This window comes from Sesamum indicum, linkage group LG8 (genome assembly GCF_026168435.1).
Source record: "Sesamum indicum cultivar Baizhima isolate 11 linkage group LG8, ASM2616843v1, whole genome shotgun sequence".
In the NCBI taxonomy this organism is placed as follows: Eukaryota; Viridiplantae; Streptophyta; class Magnoliopsida; order Lamiales; family Pedaliaceae; genus Sesamum; species Sesamum indicum.
This window is the reverse complement of record NC_142664.1, coordinates 21,508,744-21,528,438: the sequence shown is the minus strand read 5'-3', so window position 1 is coordinate 21,528,438 and position 19,695 is coordinate 21,508,744. Positions and strand designations below refer to the sequence as shown.

The 19,695-nt window shown below is 35.2% G+C and overlaps 2 protein-coding genes and 1 long non-coding RNA gene across 3 annotated transcripts; 1 reads left to right on the top strand and 2 right to left on the bottom strand.

Moving 5' to 3' along the window:
* Positions 1 to 35: 35 nt before the first annotated feature.
* LOC148787303 (uncharacterized) lies at positions 36 to 3,264 on the bottom strand. The gene is made up of 2 exons (XR_016066859.1): positions 2,681 to 3,264; positions 36 to 234 (listed from the first exon to the last, which is right to left on the bottom strand). It is a non-coding gene; the product is annotated as an uncharacterized LOC148787303 (long non-coding RNA).
* Positions 3,265 to 9,537: 6,273 nt separating this feature from the next.
* On the top strand, positions 9,538 to 12,969 carry LOC105168335 (proteasome subunit beta type-7-A). The gene is made up of 8 exons (XM_011088388.3): positions 9,538 to 9,821; positions 11,540 to 11,681; positions 11,786 to 11,882; positions 11,983 to 12,052; positions 12,132 to 12,236; positions 12,319 to 12,417; positions 12,512 to 12,599; positions 12,744 to 12,969. The coding sequence occupies exons 1-8, from the start codon at positions 9,678 to 9,680 to the stop codon at positions 12,818 to 12,820; spliced, it is 822 nt and encodes a 273-aa protein (XP_011086690.1). The 5' UTR covers positions 9,538 to 9,677; the 3' UTR covers positions 12,821 to 12,969.
* Positions 12,970 to 13,420: 451 nt separating this feature from the next.
* On the bottom strand, positions 13,421 to 19,375 carry LOC105168334 (Cellulase (glycosyl hydrolase family 5) protein). Its single transcript, XM_011088386.3, has 4 exons — positions 18,692 to 19,375; positions 16,635 to 16,882; positions 14,312 to 14,832; positions 13,421 to 14,042 (listed from the first exon to the last, which is right to left on the bottom strand). Exons 1-4 carry the CDS (start codon positions 19,139 to 19,141, stop codon positions 13,537 to 13,539), a joined length of 1,725 nt encoding a protein of 574 aa, XP_011086688.1. The 5' UTR covers positions 19,142 to 19,375; the 3' UTR covers positions 13,421 to 13,536.
* Positions 19,376 to 19,695: the final 320 nt, after the last annotated feature.

The following is a 19,695-nucleotide window of genomic DNA, read 5'->3' as shown; positions in this document are numbered from 1 at the left end:
ACAGCAAAATGCAGGGTTGACATGAGAAAGAAGACTTTCAAAAAGCATTATTTCATTGTGACTCTCATCAATGATGCTGGATATCGGGTTCGAAAGACTTGAAAAATAGTCGGAAAGAGAAAAAGAAAGACGAAAGCAATGCTATTTCTTCAAGATATCCATTTCCGTTTCCTTGGTATTCTATTTGTCGGATCTTCTAAGTTCTTGAATCTTGCGAGCAACAAGCTTAGGGTCCTGTAGCATATATACAAATACGAATATTTAGCAACCTGGAAAAAGAAACAAACTGGAGAAAGAACAGAAGTTGAGCCAATTTATGACAAACTGTGCCATGGATCTCCTACCAAGAGAATTTTCTGTGCTGGCCAAATAAATTCGTGCAACAAAAAACCCAAAAACCGGTATCTAAAATATCAGAATTTAGTTTCAGTGGTGCTAACTGCTAACTAATTAAGTTTTCTCCATCACTGGAAGTAAAAGGGCTGAGAATGAACAGAAAGTCCACTAAATTTTTTTATCCTGCTTCTAACTTCCTAATGACAGGTCTAACAACTAATAAACAAGAATGTCTAAGTCTCGAATATCTAGAGCTATCACTATATGTGATTCAAGTGATGACAGTTGGCCTCGGAAGTATGATACGTGGTCAACATGATGAATCTGAACACAGGGCTCATGACCTCGTGCAATGCAAAAATAAGTCCATTTCTGTCTCTGAATCACACAATTTGAAAGAAGTGTGCAAGTTAGTAGTTTGAGTCTTTCAGCACAAGTTTTGGTGATAGGAGAGTGCCTTCTTATCTCTGCCCATACCATCTCGAGCTCTACTACGTCCCAGCAAAAGTAATTTAATTGACTATATTTTGTGCTGCAATCTTACTGCGGTTTACAAGAGATCACGACAATTGGATTATGAGGTTAGCATGCTTTTCGCTCTACCACTGAGCTAATAGCCCATCGTGCAAACCTGCTATTGGGAGCCTGCTATGCCAAAAGCGAGACAAACCCCATCTCTCTCTTTACTTTTTTCGCCCCCATTCCCCACACCGGAGGACATGGGGATGTAACAAAGGGGATCCTGTCGACTTGTTCTGACCTAGGATAATAAGCTCATGAGCTTGGTCTTACTTCACTGTCGAGAACCCAGGCACAAAGTCCAAAAGAAAAGAATACAGGTGAACAAGACCGTAGAGTTGAGTCATAGGTTAAATTGATGGAAGACAAACACAAAAGCTCAAGTAAATATGAGAAAGAGCAAAGAAGGTCGGGCACCTCAAATCTAAGGCCATTATACTTTATGGCATCCAAATGCAACAACATACATCTTCTCTTCATGTAATAGTGACCTTTGTCACGACATCTTCTTGAACCTAGACTATTGACTAAGTTGGGTACATATGGTTCTGTAAATGCTAGGCTCAATACTATGCTAGACAATCAAACTGGAGGTATGTGAGACGAGAAAGACTCAAATTTATTTTTTAAAAAAAGAACTCGTAAAAGTATTTCACCCAGATATGGATCAGTATATACAACCGATAACTAATACTACTTCCTTCTATCTTCTGAACTCCATGTTATTGTCAAGCTGCTAGTGCACATTTAGCCATCTAGATTATAGCCCAACCTAACTTTTTCAACTCCCCACATGCTCTTGATTATAGTTGACTGTACAACCACTACATCAGATCAATCTAATTGTCCTTTCCACGAATAAATCTTCCAGTGATAATCTGGACATCCTGTAATTTCATTTTCTGCAGCTTGTACTTTTCAATGCAAACACCTAAACAGCCTTCATTGGCCATAACATCAACAGAATCAAGGTAATAATCCTTCAGAAAAATTGTCATCATAAGAACTCAAAGATGACAGAACATGGCAGCTATTCCAACAATTTATCGACCAGAAAGAATGATGAGAAAAACGCACATTTTCAAACTGTTGGTGAAGCTGATGGAAGTATTCATGAGATACTGCAATCATTTATCAGAATACATTGCTAATAGAGAATACCAAATAGGATATGCAAGTCTAAGGCCTACGTGAAATAATAGAATATAATTCTTCTTAGAACCCAAAACAATATAACTGCAACACTCAGACCAGATGAATCAGTGTTAGTAATTTTACTGTAAATCACTCCAGCAAAAGACAAAAATTCATCTACATTATGTAATACAAATATGAAATGACAAGGTTAATCTCAAATTACAGTTACCGCTCACAACGAAGCAATCAAGGTCTTTTGTTTAGCATATTCTCTTCTATTCAGCGAGACATTACACTTCTTTACCAAACTGTACCTTTATCCATATAAATACGGGTCTAATTCTACATAGATTGCACACATCATTTCCAAGAACTATTTGCACATCCGGAGAAAGTGTGAAACTTTGAAATCCTCTTGCCATTTGTGGCATTCAAAACTCGAGTTATGAAATGTAGTCCTAATTTACACTAGATCATTTCTACTTCCAGTCATCACTCCCCAATTCTATGCCAACAACCACAGATATATTCACTTAGATGGCATCCTTCTTTCTACACCAGCCAACTTACCATGATTTAACAAATCCCTTCCAAATAAGCAAACATAATATGAAAACCATATACTTAATGCAAAGAATGCCAAAGTTCATGAACTAACAGAAAATGTATAATTTCAAAAAGCTAAAACCTTTCAATTCAAGCGTGGCCACGGAGGCGTTTGCGTAGCTTCCTCAACTTATGCTTATTCATCTTCTTCTTCCTCTTCTTCTTTACACTGTCAGCCCACATAATCTGGGACTCATCAAGATCCGATTTTTCTGCCTTTACAGCTTCAATCTGATAGAGCCCAGATGATAATTTGGGGTCCAAGAAAAACCCGAATGAAAAACTGGGGAAAGCATGGAACCTATCGTAAATTGCAGCCTGTTCTTGAACTAAAGAAGTTGAAATTCTGTTGAAGTCTTTTTCAGTCTTGAAATTGTGAACATTGTGGTATTCCGGCGGAGTGTCAAGATTTGGTTGGGGGTCCAGAAGAGAAGGTAAAAGCTTTAGCGGATTGTGAAGCTTGAGGTGTGGGAATATGGCTTGTTGCAGGGGTCTCTGCAGGAGCTTATGCATTGTTGTAGCCATGTCCAGAGAACAACGAGGGTTTAGGCTTCTCACTCTCGGAGATGGATTCTTGATTTGGTCCAAATTGCAAAAGAGAAAAAAATTAAAATAAATCTATATTTATTAAGATATAATTCAAAATTAAAAAGATAAATTCCATAATACACCTCTAGTGTTTTAGGGAAATAGTGTGAAATCCCATATGACCTATATTATGTTTATAGATAAAAAGTTCATGTGTCATATAAAAAACAATAAAATACTCCTTTTTAATTAGATTCTAAGGGAGATTAATGAACACGCACTATTTATGCGATTGGTATTATTTTTGATATTTTTGTTATAAACTTAAAGAAATTCTAAGTTTATTGGCCTATCACTCTTAATAGAATATAAAGAAAACAATATATGTATTTCTCCAAAATCACTTTCTTTGTTCACTCCAAAATTACTATACAAATGAAATACATGGTGGTATTTATAGACCACCAAAATTGTAGTTACAAAATACATCATAACTATTTTAATTACAAATTATAATGGGGGATACAAAAGGGTGTATAACATAATGGGTATTAAAAAGAATATGAAGAGGTGTATGCATTCATATATACATATTATATATAATACTCCCCCTTGAATGCATACCTCTTTATCATGTACATCCTGCCTCGTTAAAAATCTTGCCTGGAAAAACCCAATGGGATAAAAACCAAGGCTAAGGAAAAGAGTACAGTTGTATAATCTCCCCCTCAATTGAGGCAGATATCTTTCAGGTGTCGCATGCCAATATTACGTATGAGTTGTTTGAACACCTTTGTTGGTAATGCCTTCGTAAACAAATCTGCTAAGTTCTGACTTGATGAAATTTGTTGAACATCAACTTTGCCTTCCACTTGAAGCTCGTGAGTGGAGAAAAATTTTGGTAATATGTGCTTGGTTCTGTCGCCTTTAATATAACCATCCTTGATTTGGGCGATGCACGCTGCATTGTCTTCATATATTACTGTGGACTTTTCTCGATTGATTGTAGTCCACATGATTCATGCACATAATGTATTAGTGATCTAAGCCATACACATTCACGCCCAGCCTCGTATAATGCAATTAATTCTGCATGATTTGATGAGGTGGCTACCAAAGTCTGTTTGGTTGAACGCCATGAAATAGCAGTTCCACCATACATGAATACATATCCAGATTGAGATATAGCTTTATGTGGATCAGATAAATACCCCGCATCTGAATAACCAACTAATTTGGTTGTTTTGGCATTATCATGCCTTTCAAAATATAGTCCCATGTCACTTGTTCCACGTAAATAACGTAGAATGTGTTTAACACCATTCCAGTGTCTCTTTGTTGGTGTTGAACTATATCTTGCTAGTAGATTAACAGAAAATGCTATATCTGGTCGGGTATTATTAGCAAGATACATCAATGCACCAATTGCACTGAGATATGGTACTTCTGGACCTAAAATCTCATCGTTATGTGCTGGAGGACGAAATGGATCTTTATTAACATCAAGCGATCGAACTACCATAGGTGTACTCAATGGATGAGCTTTGTCCATATGAAAACGCTTGAGGACTTTTTCTATATAGTTCGATTGATGAATGAAAATTCCACCCTTAGTATGTTCGAACTGCAGGCCGAGACAATACTTTGTAGTGCCTAAATCTTTCATCTCAAACTCACTTTTTAAGTAATTAGCTGCTTGTCGAATCTCTTCAGGAGATCCAATAATATTCAAATCATCAACATACACAGCTATGATTACAAATCCCGACTCTGTCTTCTTTATGAATAAACATGGACTTATTTGATTATGGCAAAATCCTTTCTTTATTAAGTACTCACTAAGACGATTGTACCACATACGTCCTGATTGTTTAAGTCCGTACAAGGACCTTTTCAATTTGATGGAGTACATATGACGAGACTTTGACTGTAATGCTTCAGGCAATTTTAATCCTTCAGGGATTCTCATATAGATATTTGTATCCAATGACCCATACAGATATGCAGTTACCACATCCATGAGCTGCATTTGTAGTTGTTCAATTACTGATAAACTGATTAAAAATCTAAGTGTGGTAGCATCCACTACAGGTGAATATGTTTCAGTAAAATCAATTCCGGGCTTTTGAGTAAAGCCTTGGGCCACAAGTCTAGCTTTGTACCTTACAACTTCATTTCGTTCATTTCTCTTGCGTATGAACACCCACTTATAGCCAACAGGTTTGACACCTTTTGGTGTTGGAGTTATAGGTCCAAATACTTCTCGTTTATTTAGAGAGTCTAGCTCATCTTGTATGGCATTTTTCCAATTTTTTCAATCATTTCGATGTCTACATTCCTCCATAGTTTGAGGATCATTTTCATCTTCATCCATGATTTGGACGGCTACAGAATAGGCAAAAATATCATTCATTTCAATTTCTTTTCGATACCAACCTAAACTGTTATGAGCATAATTAATAGATATCTCATAACTGTCCTCGAGATCTTGCTCATTACTTTTAGAGTCATCAGATAAAATCGCTTCAGGGATTTTATCCTTAGAGACACTAGTGGTCACATTAGCATCATGATTAATTGAGACTATATGTTCCCTTCTCTTTCGAGGATTTGCATCTTTAGAGCCAAGTGGTCTACCACGCTTCCTGCGTATTTGTGACTCAGATGCATTTGATTTATTAAGAATCGCTTCAGGGACTTCTAAACGAGCTGGAACATTTTCAGCCGGAATATATGATTTTGTGATCTTTTTGGTATCTATCAATGCTTCTGGTAGCCTATTTGCAACACTTTGCAAATGTATGATCCGTTGAACTTCAAGTTCACTATCATTTGTTCGTGGATCCATAAAAGACATAGATGTTGCACTCCATGCAATATCTTTCCTTTTAATCTCCTTATCTACTCCCCCTAATGCCGGGAATACTGTCTCATTAAATTGACAATCCAAGTACCTAGCAGTGAATTGATCACCGGTCATTGGTTCAAGGTACTTAATAATTGAGGGAGATTCAAAACCAACATATATTCCCAGTCTCTGTTGTGGCCCCATTTTTAATTCGTTGAGGAGGGGGTATCGGAACATACACCGCACAACCAAACACCTTTAAATGAGATATATTTGGTTCTCTTCCGGAGACCAATTGTAATGGAGAAAATTTATGGTAAGCGGTAGGTCTAAGACGAATTAGAGCCGCTGCATGCAATATTGCATGCCCCCATGCCGATGAAGGCAATTTTGACCTCATCAATAAGGGTCTAGCTATTAATTATAACCGCTTAATTAACGACTCTGCCAGGCCGTTTTGAGTATGTACATGAGCAACTGGATGCTCTACAACTATCCCAATTGATTGACAATAATCATTGAAGGATTTAGAAGTAAATTCTCCCGCATTATCTAGCCGTATCCTTTTAATAGGATAATCAGGAAAATGAGCCCTCAATTTAATAATTTGGGCTAACAGTCTTGCAAAAGCAACATTTCGTGTTGACAACAAGCTTATATGTGACCAACGTGTTGATGCGTCAATCAACACCATAAAGTATTTAAATGGCCCACATGACGGTGTTATTAGCCCGCATATGTCTCCTTGAATTCGTTCAAGAAACATAGGAGATTCTACATTCACTTTTGTCATAGATGGCTTTGTAATTAGTTTTCCAAGAGAACAAGCCGAACATATGAAATCGCTTTTAACAAGGAACTTCAGGTCCTTTAGTGGGTGTCCATGTGAATTTTCAATGATCCTATACATCATTGTTTTACCCAGGTGACCAAGTCTATCATGCCACAAAGTAAAAATACTTCGATCAACTAACTTCGGGTTAGTGATACTATGTGTTTCAACGGAGCTTATCAATGTGCCATATAAACCAGAACTATATGTTCTCATTCTTTCTAAAACTTGCTTCTGGCCAGTTTTATATGTTGTAAGGTATAGATATTCGGTACCATTTTCATTCATGGTTTCAATATGAAAACCATTTTGTCGAATATCCTTGAAACTCAATAAGTTCCTTTGTGATTTACTCGAATATAAGGCATCATTGATATATAATCTTGTTCCTTCAGGTAATAAGATTGTAGCTCTTCCGGAGCCTTCAATAAGATTACTAACTCCTGAAATAGTACTCACATTTATTCTTGTCATTATCAAGTTTGAGAAAAATTTCTTGTTTCTCAGAATTGTATGCGTAGTTGCACTATCAACAAGACAATGTTCCTTGTCATTGAGATTTGTAATGGCTTGATCCATTCTATATAAATGAAATAGACATATAATAAGTAAAAGAAAAACTTCATTCATAAAATATAAAAGCATTACAAGATTAAAAGAAATACCCTATCAATAAAAGTAAACGTAACTGAATAATAGAAACATACTAATGACATGAGATAAATCTAATCAACAAGCATGTGGAAATCCTCAGTAATGTCGAAACCCACGTTCCCTGTACTGCTGCAGGAGTACAAGGTTGGATGCATGAAAAGTAGAAAATGTTTTTTCCCAACATTTGTTCATCCGTCACATCTTCTCCACATAACCTCAACTTTGATACAATTCGAAACATTTTAGAATTATATTCAGCAATCGTTTTGAAATCTTGCAGTCGCAATTGTATCCACTCATATCTTGCACGTGGTAAGATTACAGTCTTTTGATGGTCAAATCGATCCTTTAAACTCTTCCAGAGTTGAAAAGGACTTTTGACTGTTAAATATTGAGACTTCAGGCTCTCATGAAGATGATGACGAAGCAAAATCATTGCTTTAGCACAGTCTTGCTCAGAAGCAACAGTATTTTCTTTTATTGTTTCTCCCAATTTGCTACTTGCCAAATGTAGTTCGGCATCAAGAACTCATGATAGGTAGTTTTTTCCAGAAACATCAAGAGCAACGAAATCCAATTTTGTGAGATTGGCCATTAAGCTACAACAAGTTAATATGCACTTTTAGCATAATATTCAATATATACATAAAAGTAAAATAATATGTATTACACATGATATAAAGTAAAAATGACATGAAACATTACTAACATTAAGTTACATATAAGTTACCATGTAATTAGTATGAATTATAATGGCATGTATACATGGAATTAAATAAAAATGTTTGCCTTAAATCTTATAATGTTACAAATAGCAATTAAATGGTATTCATGCCAAATCATTTTCTTAATAAATAAATTTTGTTGCAAATACTAGCAAAACATGTAAAATACATACATGGGCATATGAAACAAAACTATGTTATCAAAAAATTATCAGAAATGAAATAAATAAACGAAGAAGCATCGGGCTTCTTGATCAAGCCATTATCTCAAAACACTTCAGGTGGTGAGAAAATTAAACATATACTTATCATCGCTTCAGGGATGATATTGCACATAATTGGTACAAAATATTTCACCTACTACTGGAGATGATTTTAACTCATTACTTACTTCAGGAAGCAATGAAATTTTATAGAACATATCCACTTCAGGGGATAAAATCAAGAATTGTATGCCTGCTTCTGGAGGCAATATCACATCCACTTCAGGGGATAAAATCAAGAATTATATGCCTACTTCTGGAGGCAATATCACATCCACTTCAGGGGATGAAATCGAGAATTTATATATATATATATGTCTACTTCAAGAGACATTGAAATATACAATATAATTACTCATATTTTATTATGAAATATTCAAGAATAAAAGTAACTATGATATTGTAAAGGTAAACAAACAAAGAATAAAAATTATACTAATAAAATTAACATTTTACCTTGATCGATCGTAACGTAACGTCGTGCTAATAACGTGTTATAAACTTAGAGAAATTCTAAGTTTATTGGCCTATCACTCTTAATAGAATATAAAGAAAACAATATATGTATTTCTCCAAAATCACTTTCTTTGTTCACTCCAAAATTACTATACAAATGAAATACATGGTGGTATTTATAGACCACCAAAATTGTAGTTACAAAATACATCATAACTATTTTAATTACAAATTATAATGGGGGATACAAAAGGGTGTATAACATAATGGGTATTAAAAAGAATATGAAGAGGTGTATGCATTCATATATACATATTATATATAATAATTTTTACTGTTATTTTTGGTTAATAAACCCCCATTTTGCCCTATTTATTAGACATTTAAGTGTGCAAATATTTTTTCACTTTTATTTTGCAAAGAACATTATTTTAGTTAATTAATATCAAAAAATAAATTTAAAGGATAAACATATTTTTAAATGCAAATTTAAGGGACCAATTATACTATTTGTCTTTTTTAATTTCTAAATTCAAATTTTGTCTTTTTCCTTTGGGATTAAAGATTTGGGTTCGAATTAAAACCCAAACCCATGTAAATATCCGAATCCAAACCGATTGACCCGCCTGTCCTCTCTTTGTTCACTTTTCTTCTCCCCCAAGCTCAGAATACCTTATAACAACAGTTGCACTCACTTTGCTCCGTAAATTCTTGATTAGGGCTCTGTAGTTCTCTAAAAATCGATTTAATTTTTCGAAGAATCCTTGCTGAAAATGTCGACAGCAGCAGAATCTGTGCCGCCAAAGGGTGGTTTCTCGTTCGATCTCTGCAGGAGGAATGAGATGCTTGTGCAGAAGGGTTTGAAGCAACCCTCTTTTCTGAAAACCGGAACCACAATAGTGGGATTGATTTTTCAGGTAGAAGTTTAGTCCCTTTGTTCTTCTTCCTCTTATTATTTTCTGAAATTCCTTTTGTTGCTATTGATTTGACTGATTTAGTAATGTGTTTGGATAGCTGGGTTTACTTTGACCTAGGGTTTTGCTAATTTTGATGGGTGCTTTCTTCCGTTACATATGGGATTATTCTTCGTGAGGTTAGTAGCTTGGGTGCAGAGTTAGAACTTCTCTTGTGGGCATTTTCTGTGTTGGATATTGAAATAGTACTTGATTTTTATATCTTGGATTTTGGATTTCTTTCAGAGAATCTGGCAGTGATGTTCCGTAGGTTCTGAATTAGTTGTATTTTATGTTTGAGGTGTTGAAAATAGTTGGGTGCTGCTGGATTCCTTGTTGCCATTGTGTTAAGAGTCTCCATGCCAATGCTTTTTTTCCCCTTATAGCAGTATGTATAATGTATTCCAATTCATAACCCTACATGATATCCAATAGATGAATCTGGAAGATGAATGTCAGTTTTAATGTTCCAAACTAATTGATAATTAATTGTTTGTAGAACACGGCATAATGTAGCTATATTGAGAAGCCAATACTATAACATTCTTCTGTCTGAGTACCTGATACTCTAGTCTGACTGGTAAACTTTATGTTTACTTTTTGGAGCATTAGCATGCAAAGATTGTGTAGATAGGTTGTATCCTTGTGAATTATTGTTTTTGTAATCAGGGTAGAAGCTTTTGCAGCAACTGATTGTGTATATGATGTTTCTTGGTCGAGGAGATCAGCTGTGTAAACAATTGATTCCTCTATTCTTGCTGGACTACTGAATAGCTGATGTCTGCCTCATTAGAATTGGTTTTCCTACTTGTTTAAATTCTTTGGTTATGCGTGTGTGTCACTTGTAGTTGTTAGATTAAGACACTAATCCTCTTTAGTTTTTCCGATGCTAGCGTGCATCTGGGTCGGTTTCTGTTATATTAGAAATGATGCAAGCAGGTGGTGGCTGTTAAGAAGCTTGGAAAATGGCTTCTTAACGTTTCTCTGTAAGTTGAGGATAAGAGTAACGGGCTCTATTTGGTTGATGTATAAACTTAGTTGTAGATAACAGTGCAATTCTAAATTTTTCCCTGATTTTTAATGAGAAGGTTAGAGTTCCTAATTTCTCATCTTTAACTTCGTGATGGATCTTGCTTATTCTACTTTAAGGTGACTTTAGTCGCTATGGATTTTTGGAGACTAAATTTAGTTAACTCAAATTTACTTAATAATTTGATCCTTATCCAGTGGGGATGGAGGCATTTGTACATCAGTCATAATATCCAATGCTAGGTGGTAGACTTGTATTATTATTATTATCTAATATGTATAGATACAAGGCTCCATCTGTGGTTAATTGTCTACCTGGGATGTCTAATGGGATATTTTTTCAGCAGAAAACCATCTGTGTTCTATCAGAGTGTTTATGTTACGTGAGATTCTTTGCTCTAAATCTTGTTATTTCAATTGTCCTGTACTGAGTAGCTTAAACCTTGTCTAGTCTTATCCTGAAATGTAGGTAAGAAAGCTATACCTTGCATCAATTAAGATAAAAGTGTATTAATAGCCTAGTATCCTTCAGTATGTATGTTACAGTTCTAAGTATCAGAGCTGGTCCTTGGTTGCTGTTGGATGAATCAAGTGAAACAGTTGACTAATTGCGTAGTTCATTAATTATACTTAACAAACATCTATTCCTTTAGGATGGTGTCATTCTTGGAGCAGACACACGAGCCACTGAGGGTCCCATTGTTGCTGATAAGAACTGTGAGAAGATTCATTATATGGCTCCCAATATTTATTGCTGTGGAGCTGGGACTGCTGCTGATACAGAGGCTGTTACAGGTTTCATCTCATGCTTTGTTGGTTTTTAACACATCTGCTCCTCTGTAAAACTTTTAGCACGCATCTAATCTTTTACTTATTTTATGTTGTAATGCTTTCACCAGACATGGTTAGCTCTCAGCTGAAGCTGCATCGCTATCATACTGGTCGTGAATCCAGAGTTGTGACAGCTCTCACACTTCTGAAGTCTCATCTTTTCAGGTCACCTTTTATTCTGAGATTTGTGTTTCTAGCATAATCCATCATCATCCTGCAAGTGAAGAGTATTATTTAAAAACCTTGATTTTTGCTTCTGAATCAGCTATCAAGGCTATGTATCTGCTGCTTTGGTGCTTGGTGGAGTTGATGTGACAGGCCCTCACTTGCACACTGTGAGTTACTTTTTGCTAATGGGCACCTCAAATGTATTGTTAATCTTGTGAGGTCTAACATGTAGAATGACTCTCCTAGATTTATCCACATGGTTCAACTGACACTCTACCATTTGCTACCATGGGTTCTGGCTCTCTTGCTGCAATGGCTGTTTTTGAATCGAAATATCGTGAAGGGCTGACTGTAAGTTCGTCAGATCTGTTTGTAGCATTCTATCACTTGATAAATACGACTTCTGAAGTTAAACTAAGAAGGGATTTTGCAGAGGGATGAAGGAGTAAAATTAGTGGCTGAAGCAATATGCTCCGGTATATTTAATGATCTAGGAAGTGGAAGCAACGTGGATATCTGTGTCATAACAAAGGTTTGGCTCTGCAATTCTTGATAATCTCCACCTAATTTTCTTAGATATATGCCAAGTTGTCTCCAACGAGCTCTACTAATGCTTTGTTCTCCAGGGGAAGAAAGAGTACTTGAGAAATTACATGTTGCCGAACCCTCGTACGTATGTCAGTGAGAAGGGTTACTCATTTGCCAAGAAGACTGGTTAGCATTACCATTCACTTAGTTATTCTTGGAGACCAATATAATTCTGCATTATATATACAAGTTACCTTATCACAAATATTCATCGCATGGTATTCTTTAATCTAAGTCAATTTCTGCGACTTCTTTCTTTTGTGCGTGCAGAGGTGTTGCTCACGAAGATCACACCATTAAGAGAGCTGGTCGAAGTTGTTGAAGGCGGGGATGCAATGGAAGAATGATGTGCGTTGATACGTTAACATTTTGATTTTCCTTCATGCTATGCATCAGATTTACGTTGAGCCTCACTGCACTTGTGCTTGGAGTTCTATCTGGGTTGAAATTTGTATCCATGTTGAATCTTATCATAGATTACAGCACTTTACATGAATCTCTTCTTCCGTTTTCTTTGCTTTATTTTCTACCTGACCATTTGAGCATGTGGGGATTGTTACTTCATGATGTTACGCTATGCACACCCGTCCCATTCGCTTCATGTTATCTCCATATATGGAATTGGTACAATTTCGATATGTGTAGAATATAAACCAATATAATCATATGGGTTCATCAGAGTGACCTTGTTACATCTCCTCCTTTTGAAATTACCGGAAGTTCTGTTCCACGTCTACAACCTTGACATGGCGCCACATTTGGTTTGAACTGAATGTAATGTTTAGAAATCTGGTAGCATATTGCATGTTTGGAAAGTGGAAGAATTCAAAGAAACTTCATGCTTGGAGTCTTGTGGTCTCTTGATGTCCGGTTTCTGGATGGTTCTTATATCAAAATTGTAAGGGCGTAGTCGATAATTATTCTGACTTTTGTGAGAAACTCAGTGCTACTCTGGATCAACAGTTAATTTTTTGATTAGAATCTTAGTTCAAACAATCAGTGAACATGCCGAACAGCTCCATCTCATTCTAAATGCTTCTTGAACGTGTACTTGTCACTCATTCTATAAGCCAAAACTACTTAGGAAGTTGTTCGCAACAAGTTTTAGAACTGAGTTGATCTCCAGGAAGAAACTCTTATCCGCTCCACATCTTGTGCTGTCGATAAGTTTGAACCATTGACTAGCTGGGTCGCACTTGTTGTTCTTGTTGTCCAAGCATTTGCAGTTGTTCATGACGACATTGTTGTCTGAGTCTACATCCAAGCACACATTGGTACCGTCCTCAAGTTTGGAGGATAGATGCATCTTAGAATCTGAGACAGCTTCCCATTTTGAAGTGGAGTCAGTGCAGATTATACCGAGTTTTGCAGGGTGTCCTAATGCATCTGCTTGCAGACAGAAATATGTTCCCTTTATTGTTAAGGTGTGCTGGGGAGTGTAGCTCCATGCTTCTGCCTCAGAGCATGGACCTAAAACCAGGGGTTCTACGAAGGACATCCTCTTTACACAGAGGCCTGTCATGGGATGGAAGAGTATCTTGTGTGGTCGTCTTTCTGAATAACCTGGTCCTGCAATTTTGAACACAAAATTTGTGGTTAAGTCGTTTTGACACAAAAAAAAAAAAAAAAAAAGATATGAACGTGAGCTTAGGTAGCACATGAACAGATACGAACAGAATGACACAAACACGATACAACATAAGACATAGGATAAAATGATCGTGGAAGTTTTTATGAAGCGCTGTGATACCGACACGGTTGTCTATATTTTGGAGCATTAGTGAATCAAATAGACACGTAAAAATGCTGATTTGTCAAATGAAAATCGTTTAGCGTACCTCTGAAAGGATACTGGAGGGCAGAAATCTTGTGCAGGGTGGTCTGGTTTCTAACATCACACCAGTTCCAGTTATAAACTCCATATGTTTCATCATGTCCAACCACACCTTCCCTTATGTAGTAACTCCCTGTAAGAGCCCACAACGCCCAGTCCACATCCAACTCAGCTGCCCATCCCATGAAGCAATTCAAGTACCTGTTGTCATTGACATTAGCGCCCCTCATGTCCACTCCAAACTCACTCACAAACAAGGGGTACCCTTGGTCCAACAAGAACCCGGCCTTCGTTGCGGTCTCAGCCACCAACTGCCCGCATACCTGGTTGGGGTTGCCCGTCGCCCATGCCTGCCCATTCGAGAAGCCATACCAATGTAGCTCGTATACTAGCTTCTTTGAGAAGGTTAAGGTCACTGGCTTGTTGAGCAGGAAAGAGAGATCTCTGTCGTATTTCAGGCCGGATAGAATGATCAGGACATTGGGATTCGCTGAGTGTACTGCTTCTGCTCCTTTTTGCATGTACCTGTGGCCTTGCGAGTTAGAGTGTACTTGTCATGTGATTTATTACTTCTTTGAACTGTACACCAATCACACGATAAGTATATTATATTTGCCATACAATTACTTCAAGTTGGATCAAACCTAATTTGGGTTAGAATTTTCCACGACTTTGCTCCACGGCGTGCTCCATTTATTTTGAAATTATTGCTCATATTCTCTAATGAATAATTTGCTAAGGGTACTTTGGGGTTATTAGGAATATAAATGAGAGTAAAATCGTTTGAAAATCACAAAAAGTCTAAAGTGAATCATATATGAATGATTGTGATGATTTGAAATTCAAGTTTGTCAAGACTTTTGAAAGTTGCCCACGAACGCTGAAGACTACTTTGGGGGGTGGGGGGGGGGGGATATTGTAAAAATAAATTATGTACACCTTCAAAGATTTAAGCATATTACACCAAAAAAAATTGATAAAGGAAATCTAAATTTTGAAAAATTATAGGTTAATTTTACTTTACAGATTTTTCTTAAAGATCGAGTAGTCAGATAAAATAATTTTATAATGTAAAGTACTTCAGAAAAAAATTATATAATTTTTCAAGAATTAATCATTTTTTGTATATGCCTAAATCTAATGTGGTATTTATGTAATCATCCTTTAAAAAAATACTAAAAAACTTTCATATTTTGATCTAAAATTTTATGCTAAGTCAAATTACAATTACAATAATAATGAGAAAGTGGGAGTATTAATTTTTTTTTTTTTGGTATTTTCTATTAAATACTTGTAAAATGTGATTTAATGACTTCCGTTGCTATTTGTTTTTATTAATACTATGGTAAATTATATCAACATTTTTTAACATTAAGCTTAATTATACAAACACTCCATATCCTTCATAAAATTTATAGATACACTCTCTGAAAGAGTGTTGGTGTAACTTACTTCAGAGGAGATATAATTTTGGAAAAAATAAATAGAATTATAACTACATTTCAAAATGTGTACTTATAATTTTGACAAGAAATAGAAAAAGAATTATGTAATTAGATTCAATCTCTGAAACTATCAGTGTAATTTTTCATGATATTATAATTAGGGATAATTACATTTACAACACTTAAACTATGGTCTATTTACATAAATAATCTCGAGCGGCCAAAAAGTAAGGTAAGTTTGTGTAATGATGTGACGTTTTTGGAAGTATATGTATAATTTTTCAAAAGCAGGAGCTATTTGTTCAGTGTTGTTGATATTTTGATGATTTTTGTATAATTTCTTAAAAAACAAAAATAATTTATATAAAGAGACCATAAATCAGAAGGTGTAAATGTAATTCTTCTTTATAAATTATCCGGTAAATTACAACTACCTCCACTGAGGTTTGGTATAATTAGTAATACGCCCTTGTTATTTAAAAATTTACAAATACCCTTCTCAAGTAGAAAAATAATTATGTAGTCCCTAAATGGTGAATTGGACATTACTATTTACCCATGTTGATTTTTTTAAAAAAAATAAAAAAATGAGGGTGGGTAAAATAAATAACTTATAAGTTATATTAGTCGATAAGAATATTTTAAAAAATTAAAAAATTATAATTTATAATCTAAAAATATATTTTGATCAGTTCACCACAAAAACAGAATGAAAACTTAACGGAATGAGCTCGTTATTAGACGCATGTTAAAATAAAAAAGATATTTATAATTTTTTAAATAATAAAAAATATTTATAATTATACCAAATTTCGACAAAATAATTATAATTTACCCTAAATTATAAGTGGTAGTAATAGAGTAGTACAGTGGTAGGTATACCTGTACCAATCATAGACATTTTGTCTGCGGCCCCTGAGTTCATTCCTCAAGCTCATCCCCACGACATGCTTGGTATCTTTGAAAGTGGTGGCAACCCTGGTTAGTCCCTTCACCCACAGATCAGGGTTAAAATACTCGTCTCCGAAGAACCCATTCCCATCACCGTCCCCGCAACACCAACCAGGCTTACTTGTGTGGTTATCAAGCACCACCATCACATTTTTCTTCCCAAGACTACCCACCACTGCCTGATCATATACATACACATATACATTTAATTATAATTGTACGACGACTATTCACCATTTATAAGGTCAAATCGTTAGTTACGTCTCAAGATGTCGACATATAACTGACAGTGATCGCGATCAAAATTTTAGTTTTGTATTGAATTTTTGGATCGTGGTTGATGGACCCGAACACTGATTTATCATAATTTGAAGGTTGTTCTCATTGGTAATGAATATAGGAAATAATCAATTTCTTGTAAGCAGCATATATATATATATATATATATTGAGATGGTTTAGAAATAAGATTTCGTAAAAATTTATTTTTAAAATGCCTTCTCGTTTATTACTTTTAATCATATACTCAAAATGAATGTTTTTTCTTTCTTAAATGTTCGAAAAAAAACTACCCTTTTGATTTAAAGTAGTGATTCGACGCGACTAATTTTCAAACACCTGCTTTTAAGGGTAATAATGAAAAAATATAAAAGAAAAATTACCAACATGCTAAATGTTTAATTAATTTTGAACTTAACTATTTTATTATATTTTATTTTTTAAAAAAAGAGTTAGTATATAATACAGGCCAGATCTCCAGATGGCATCCTATGATTTGTGGATCTTGAACTTTTATTAATATGCTTCTTGACTTTTCTTTTGCTTTAATTTCTTTAGGATAGGACAGATATTCAGACAATATAAAAATATCTTTGAGAGTGTTCTAAAGTGTGATGGAGCAATAGTGGTGCATTATTAGTCTTCCAATATTCATTATTTTATCAGTCACCATCACCACTTACCTAATTGATAACATCAATATATTTTTTTTTTAAAAAAAAATCAAAGATAAATATGTCTTGATTGTTCTTAAATTTTTATTTAAATATTATGTGTTCGAATATCTGCTGTTTTTATGCGAGTATATTATCGGGTGGTGGTAGGCAGATTCGATGAGGTTCTGATGGGCTTAAGGCTTGATTCCTACTGTGTTGTTGGAGTTACGGTAATCAAGTTGAATTGTATCTCCACAAGCATTTTAGCTGATTCAAGGGTATTTGCAAAGGCTAAAATAAATACTTACCAGCTTATTTACATATTTCGTTTTAAACTGCTGAAATTTAGTTGGTCTAAGTTAAAGTTATAAACAGCTTCCTACCAACTTTTACAATTTATCGATAAAATATAAATATCAAGTTATTTTCAACATTCGAATGTCATTTTCTTTGTTATTTTTAACTTTTGTTTTTTAAATTCTTTTAATTTTCTTGCTGTTTAACTTATAACTTATTTCCACTACCAAAATAGAATTTATTGCAGAATTTTAAATTCTTGAATTAGTATGTAAAAAACTCTTTTTTAATGATACAATAATTGATTAGTTGAGTGTATAAAATAAGATTATTCTTGAACAAACACAAATGTGTACAAAACTTGGAATATATCCACCCACTTTAAACTTTTTAATCCTGCCCAAAATGGGACAAAATAATTTGAAAAAAACAATTGTTTGGAGTGTGAAGTGATGAGCCAATTGTGAAGAAACCTTCACTTTCTTGCAAGCAACTTATGCAGCACTCATTCTTGTCCTAACCTGATAAGCTGATAAGGTTCTACTTCAATCCCATCTTCTTTCTGAAAAATTCTTATAATTTAAATTAATATCAGCTGAATCCAAATACGATATAATTGCTTCAGGTCTGATCAAACTCGTGCGAGTTAAAATTTTCGTGTTTTCTATCTTATATCAACACAAACCAAAAGAAACAGACAAGAAACAGCAGAAACCATTGACAAACAGAGGAAGAGCATCATTGTTTCATCTGTTACCTGGTAAGCATCCATGAGAGAAAGATCAATGATGTCAGGATTGTTGGTCTGAAAACCTGCAACGGCTTCGAACAATCCAAGGTTCGTCAACGACTGCCGCACGGTAAGAGCAGCCAATGTGTCATTAGTAAACAAGAAAAGAGGCCATGTTAGCCTCACACAGTTGAACCCCAAGCTCCTGATCTCCTCTGAGATCTTGTCCACCGGCTGCTTGCTCAGCCCCTCCGCCACCACGACCTCAAGATGCGATGGCCAGTTCACGCACGACAGCTTAACACGCTGCCCCGTCTCATCCACAATCCACCGGGAGTCGGTGGAGAGCGGCTGAGCCGCAACGGTGGAGACTGCAATCAAAAGATAAAAAACAAGACAACATAAGAAGAAACACAAGAGCTTCCCCATGTTGTTTGCCTTTGCTTCTTGCATATCAAGACTCTCTCTATGTCTCATTTATACTAAGATAGTTTCCAAAGTCACTGTCAGGACTAAAACGTGTAATATTTTTTTTGCAACTCCAACAATTTCATATCCTCTAAAGATATATATCGTTAGCAACAAGTGGGACAATAGTAATGTTTTTTGTTAGAACATATTTCCATACGACTCGTCCCAATTTTCCATTTTAGGTTCTTGGGGAGTTTAGTTGTCGTGAACATAATGTCTTGAATTGTAATTTAACCTAGTTTTTGTGCTAATTAAGGTAGCGTAGTGATTGATCTGTGACAAGAAGAGATGCATTGTAGCATGATTGATGTGGGAAGCACGCCAAGAAAACTATGACACAAAAAGTGTGTAACTGTAAAGAGATTGGAGCACTCTTGCTTTGGTTGTAAGGAATTGAATATTTAAGGTTGCAAGACTTGCAAGGCAATACTCATTCATGCAATAGCTTTAGACAATTACTGCTCCTCAGAGAAAGTAGAAACCTTAAGCATTCAAACAGATGGATTTGGATTTGGAAATGATTTCAAGTGAGTACATATTAAGTGTTGGTACCTCATTCC

Bases quoted from the DNA above. Each gene is read 5' to 3' on its own strand.
- LOC105168335 (XM_011088388.3), top strand. From the start codon at position 9,678: ATGTCGACAGCAGCAGAATCTGTGCCGCCAAAGGGTGGTTTCTCGTTC. The intron at 12,053-12,131 runs GTGAGTTACTTT...TGACTCTCCTAG, and splicing joins CAGGCCCTCACTTGCACACT to ATTTATCCACATGGTTCAAC. The intron at 12,600-12,743 runs GTTAGCATTACC...TTGTGCGTGCAG, and splicing joins CTCATTTGCCAAGAAGACTG to AGGTGTTGCTCACGAAGATC.
- LOC105168334 (XM_011088386.3), bottom strand. From the start codon at position 19,141: ATGAGACATAGAGAGAGTCTTGATATGCAAGAAGCAAAGGCAAACAAC. The intron at 14,833-16,634 runs GTATACCTACCA...GCAAGGCCACAG, and splicing joins AATGTCTATGATTGGTACAG to GTACATGCAAAAAGGAGCAG. The intron at 14,043-14,311 runs GTACGCTAAACG...TCAAAATTGCAG, and splicing joins CCTCCAGTATCCTTTCAGAG to GACCAGGTTATTCAGAAAGA.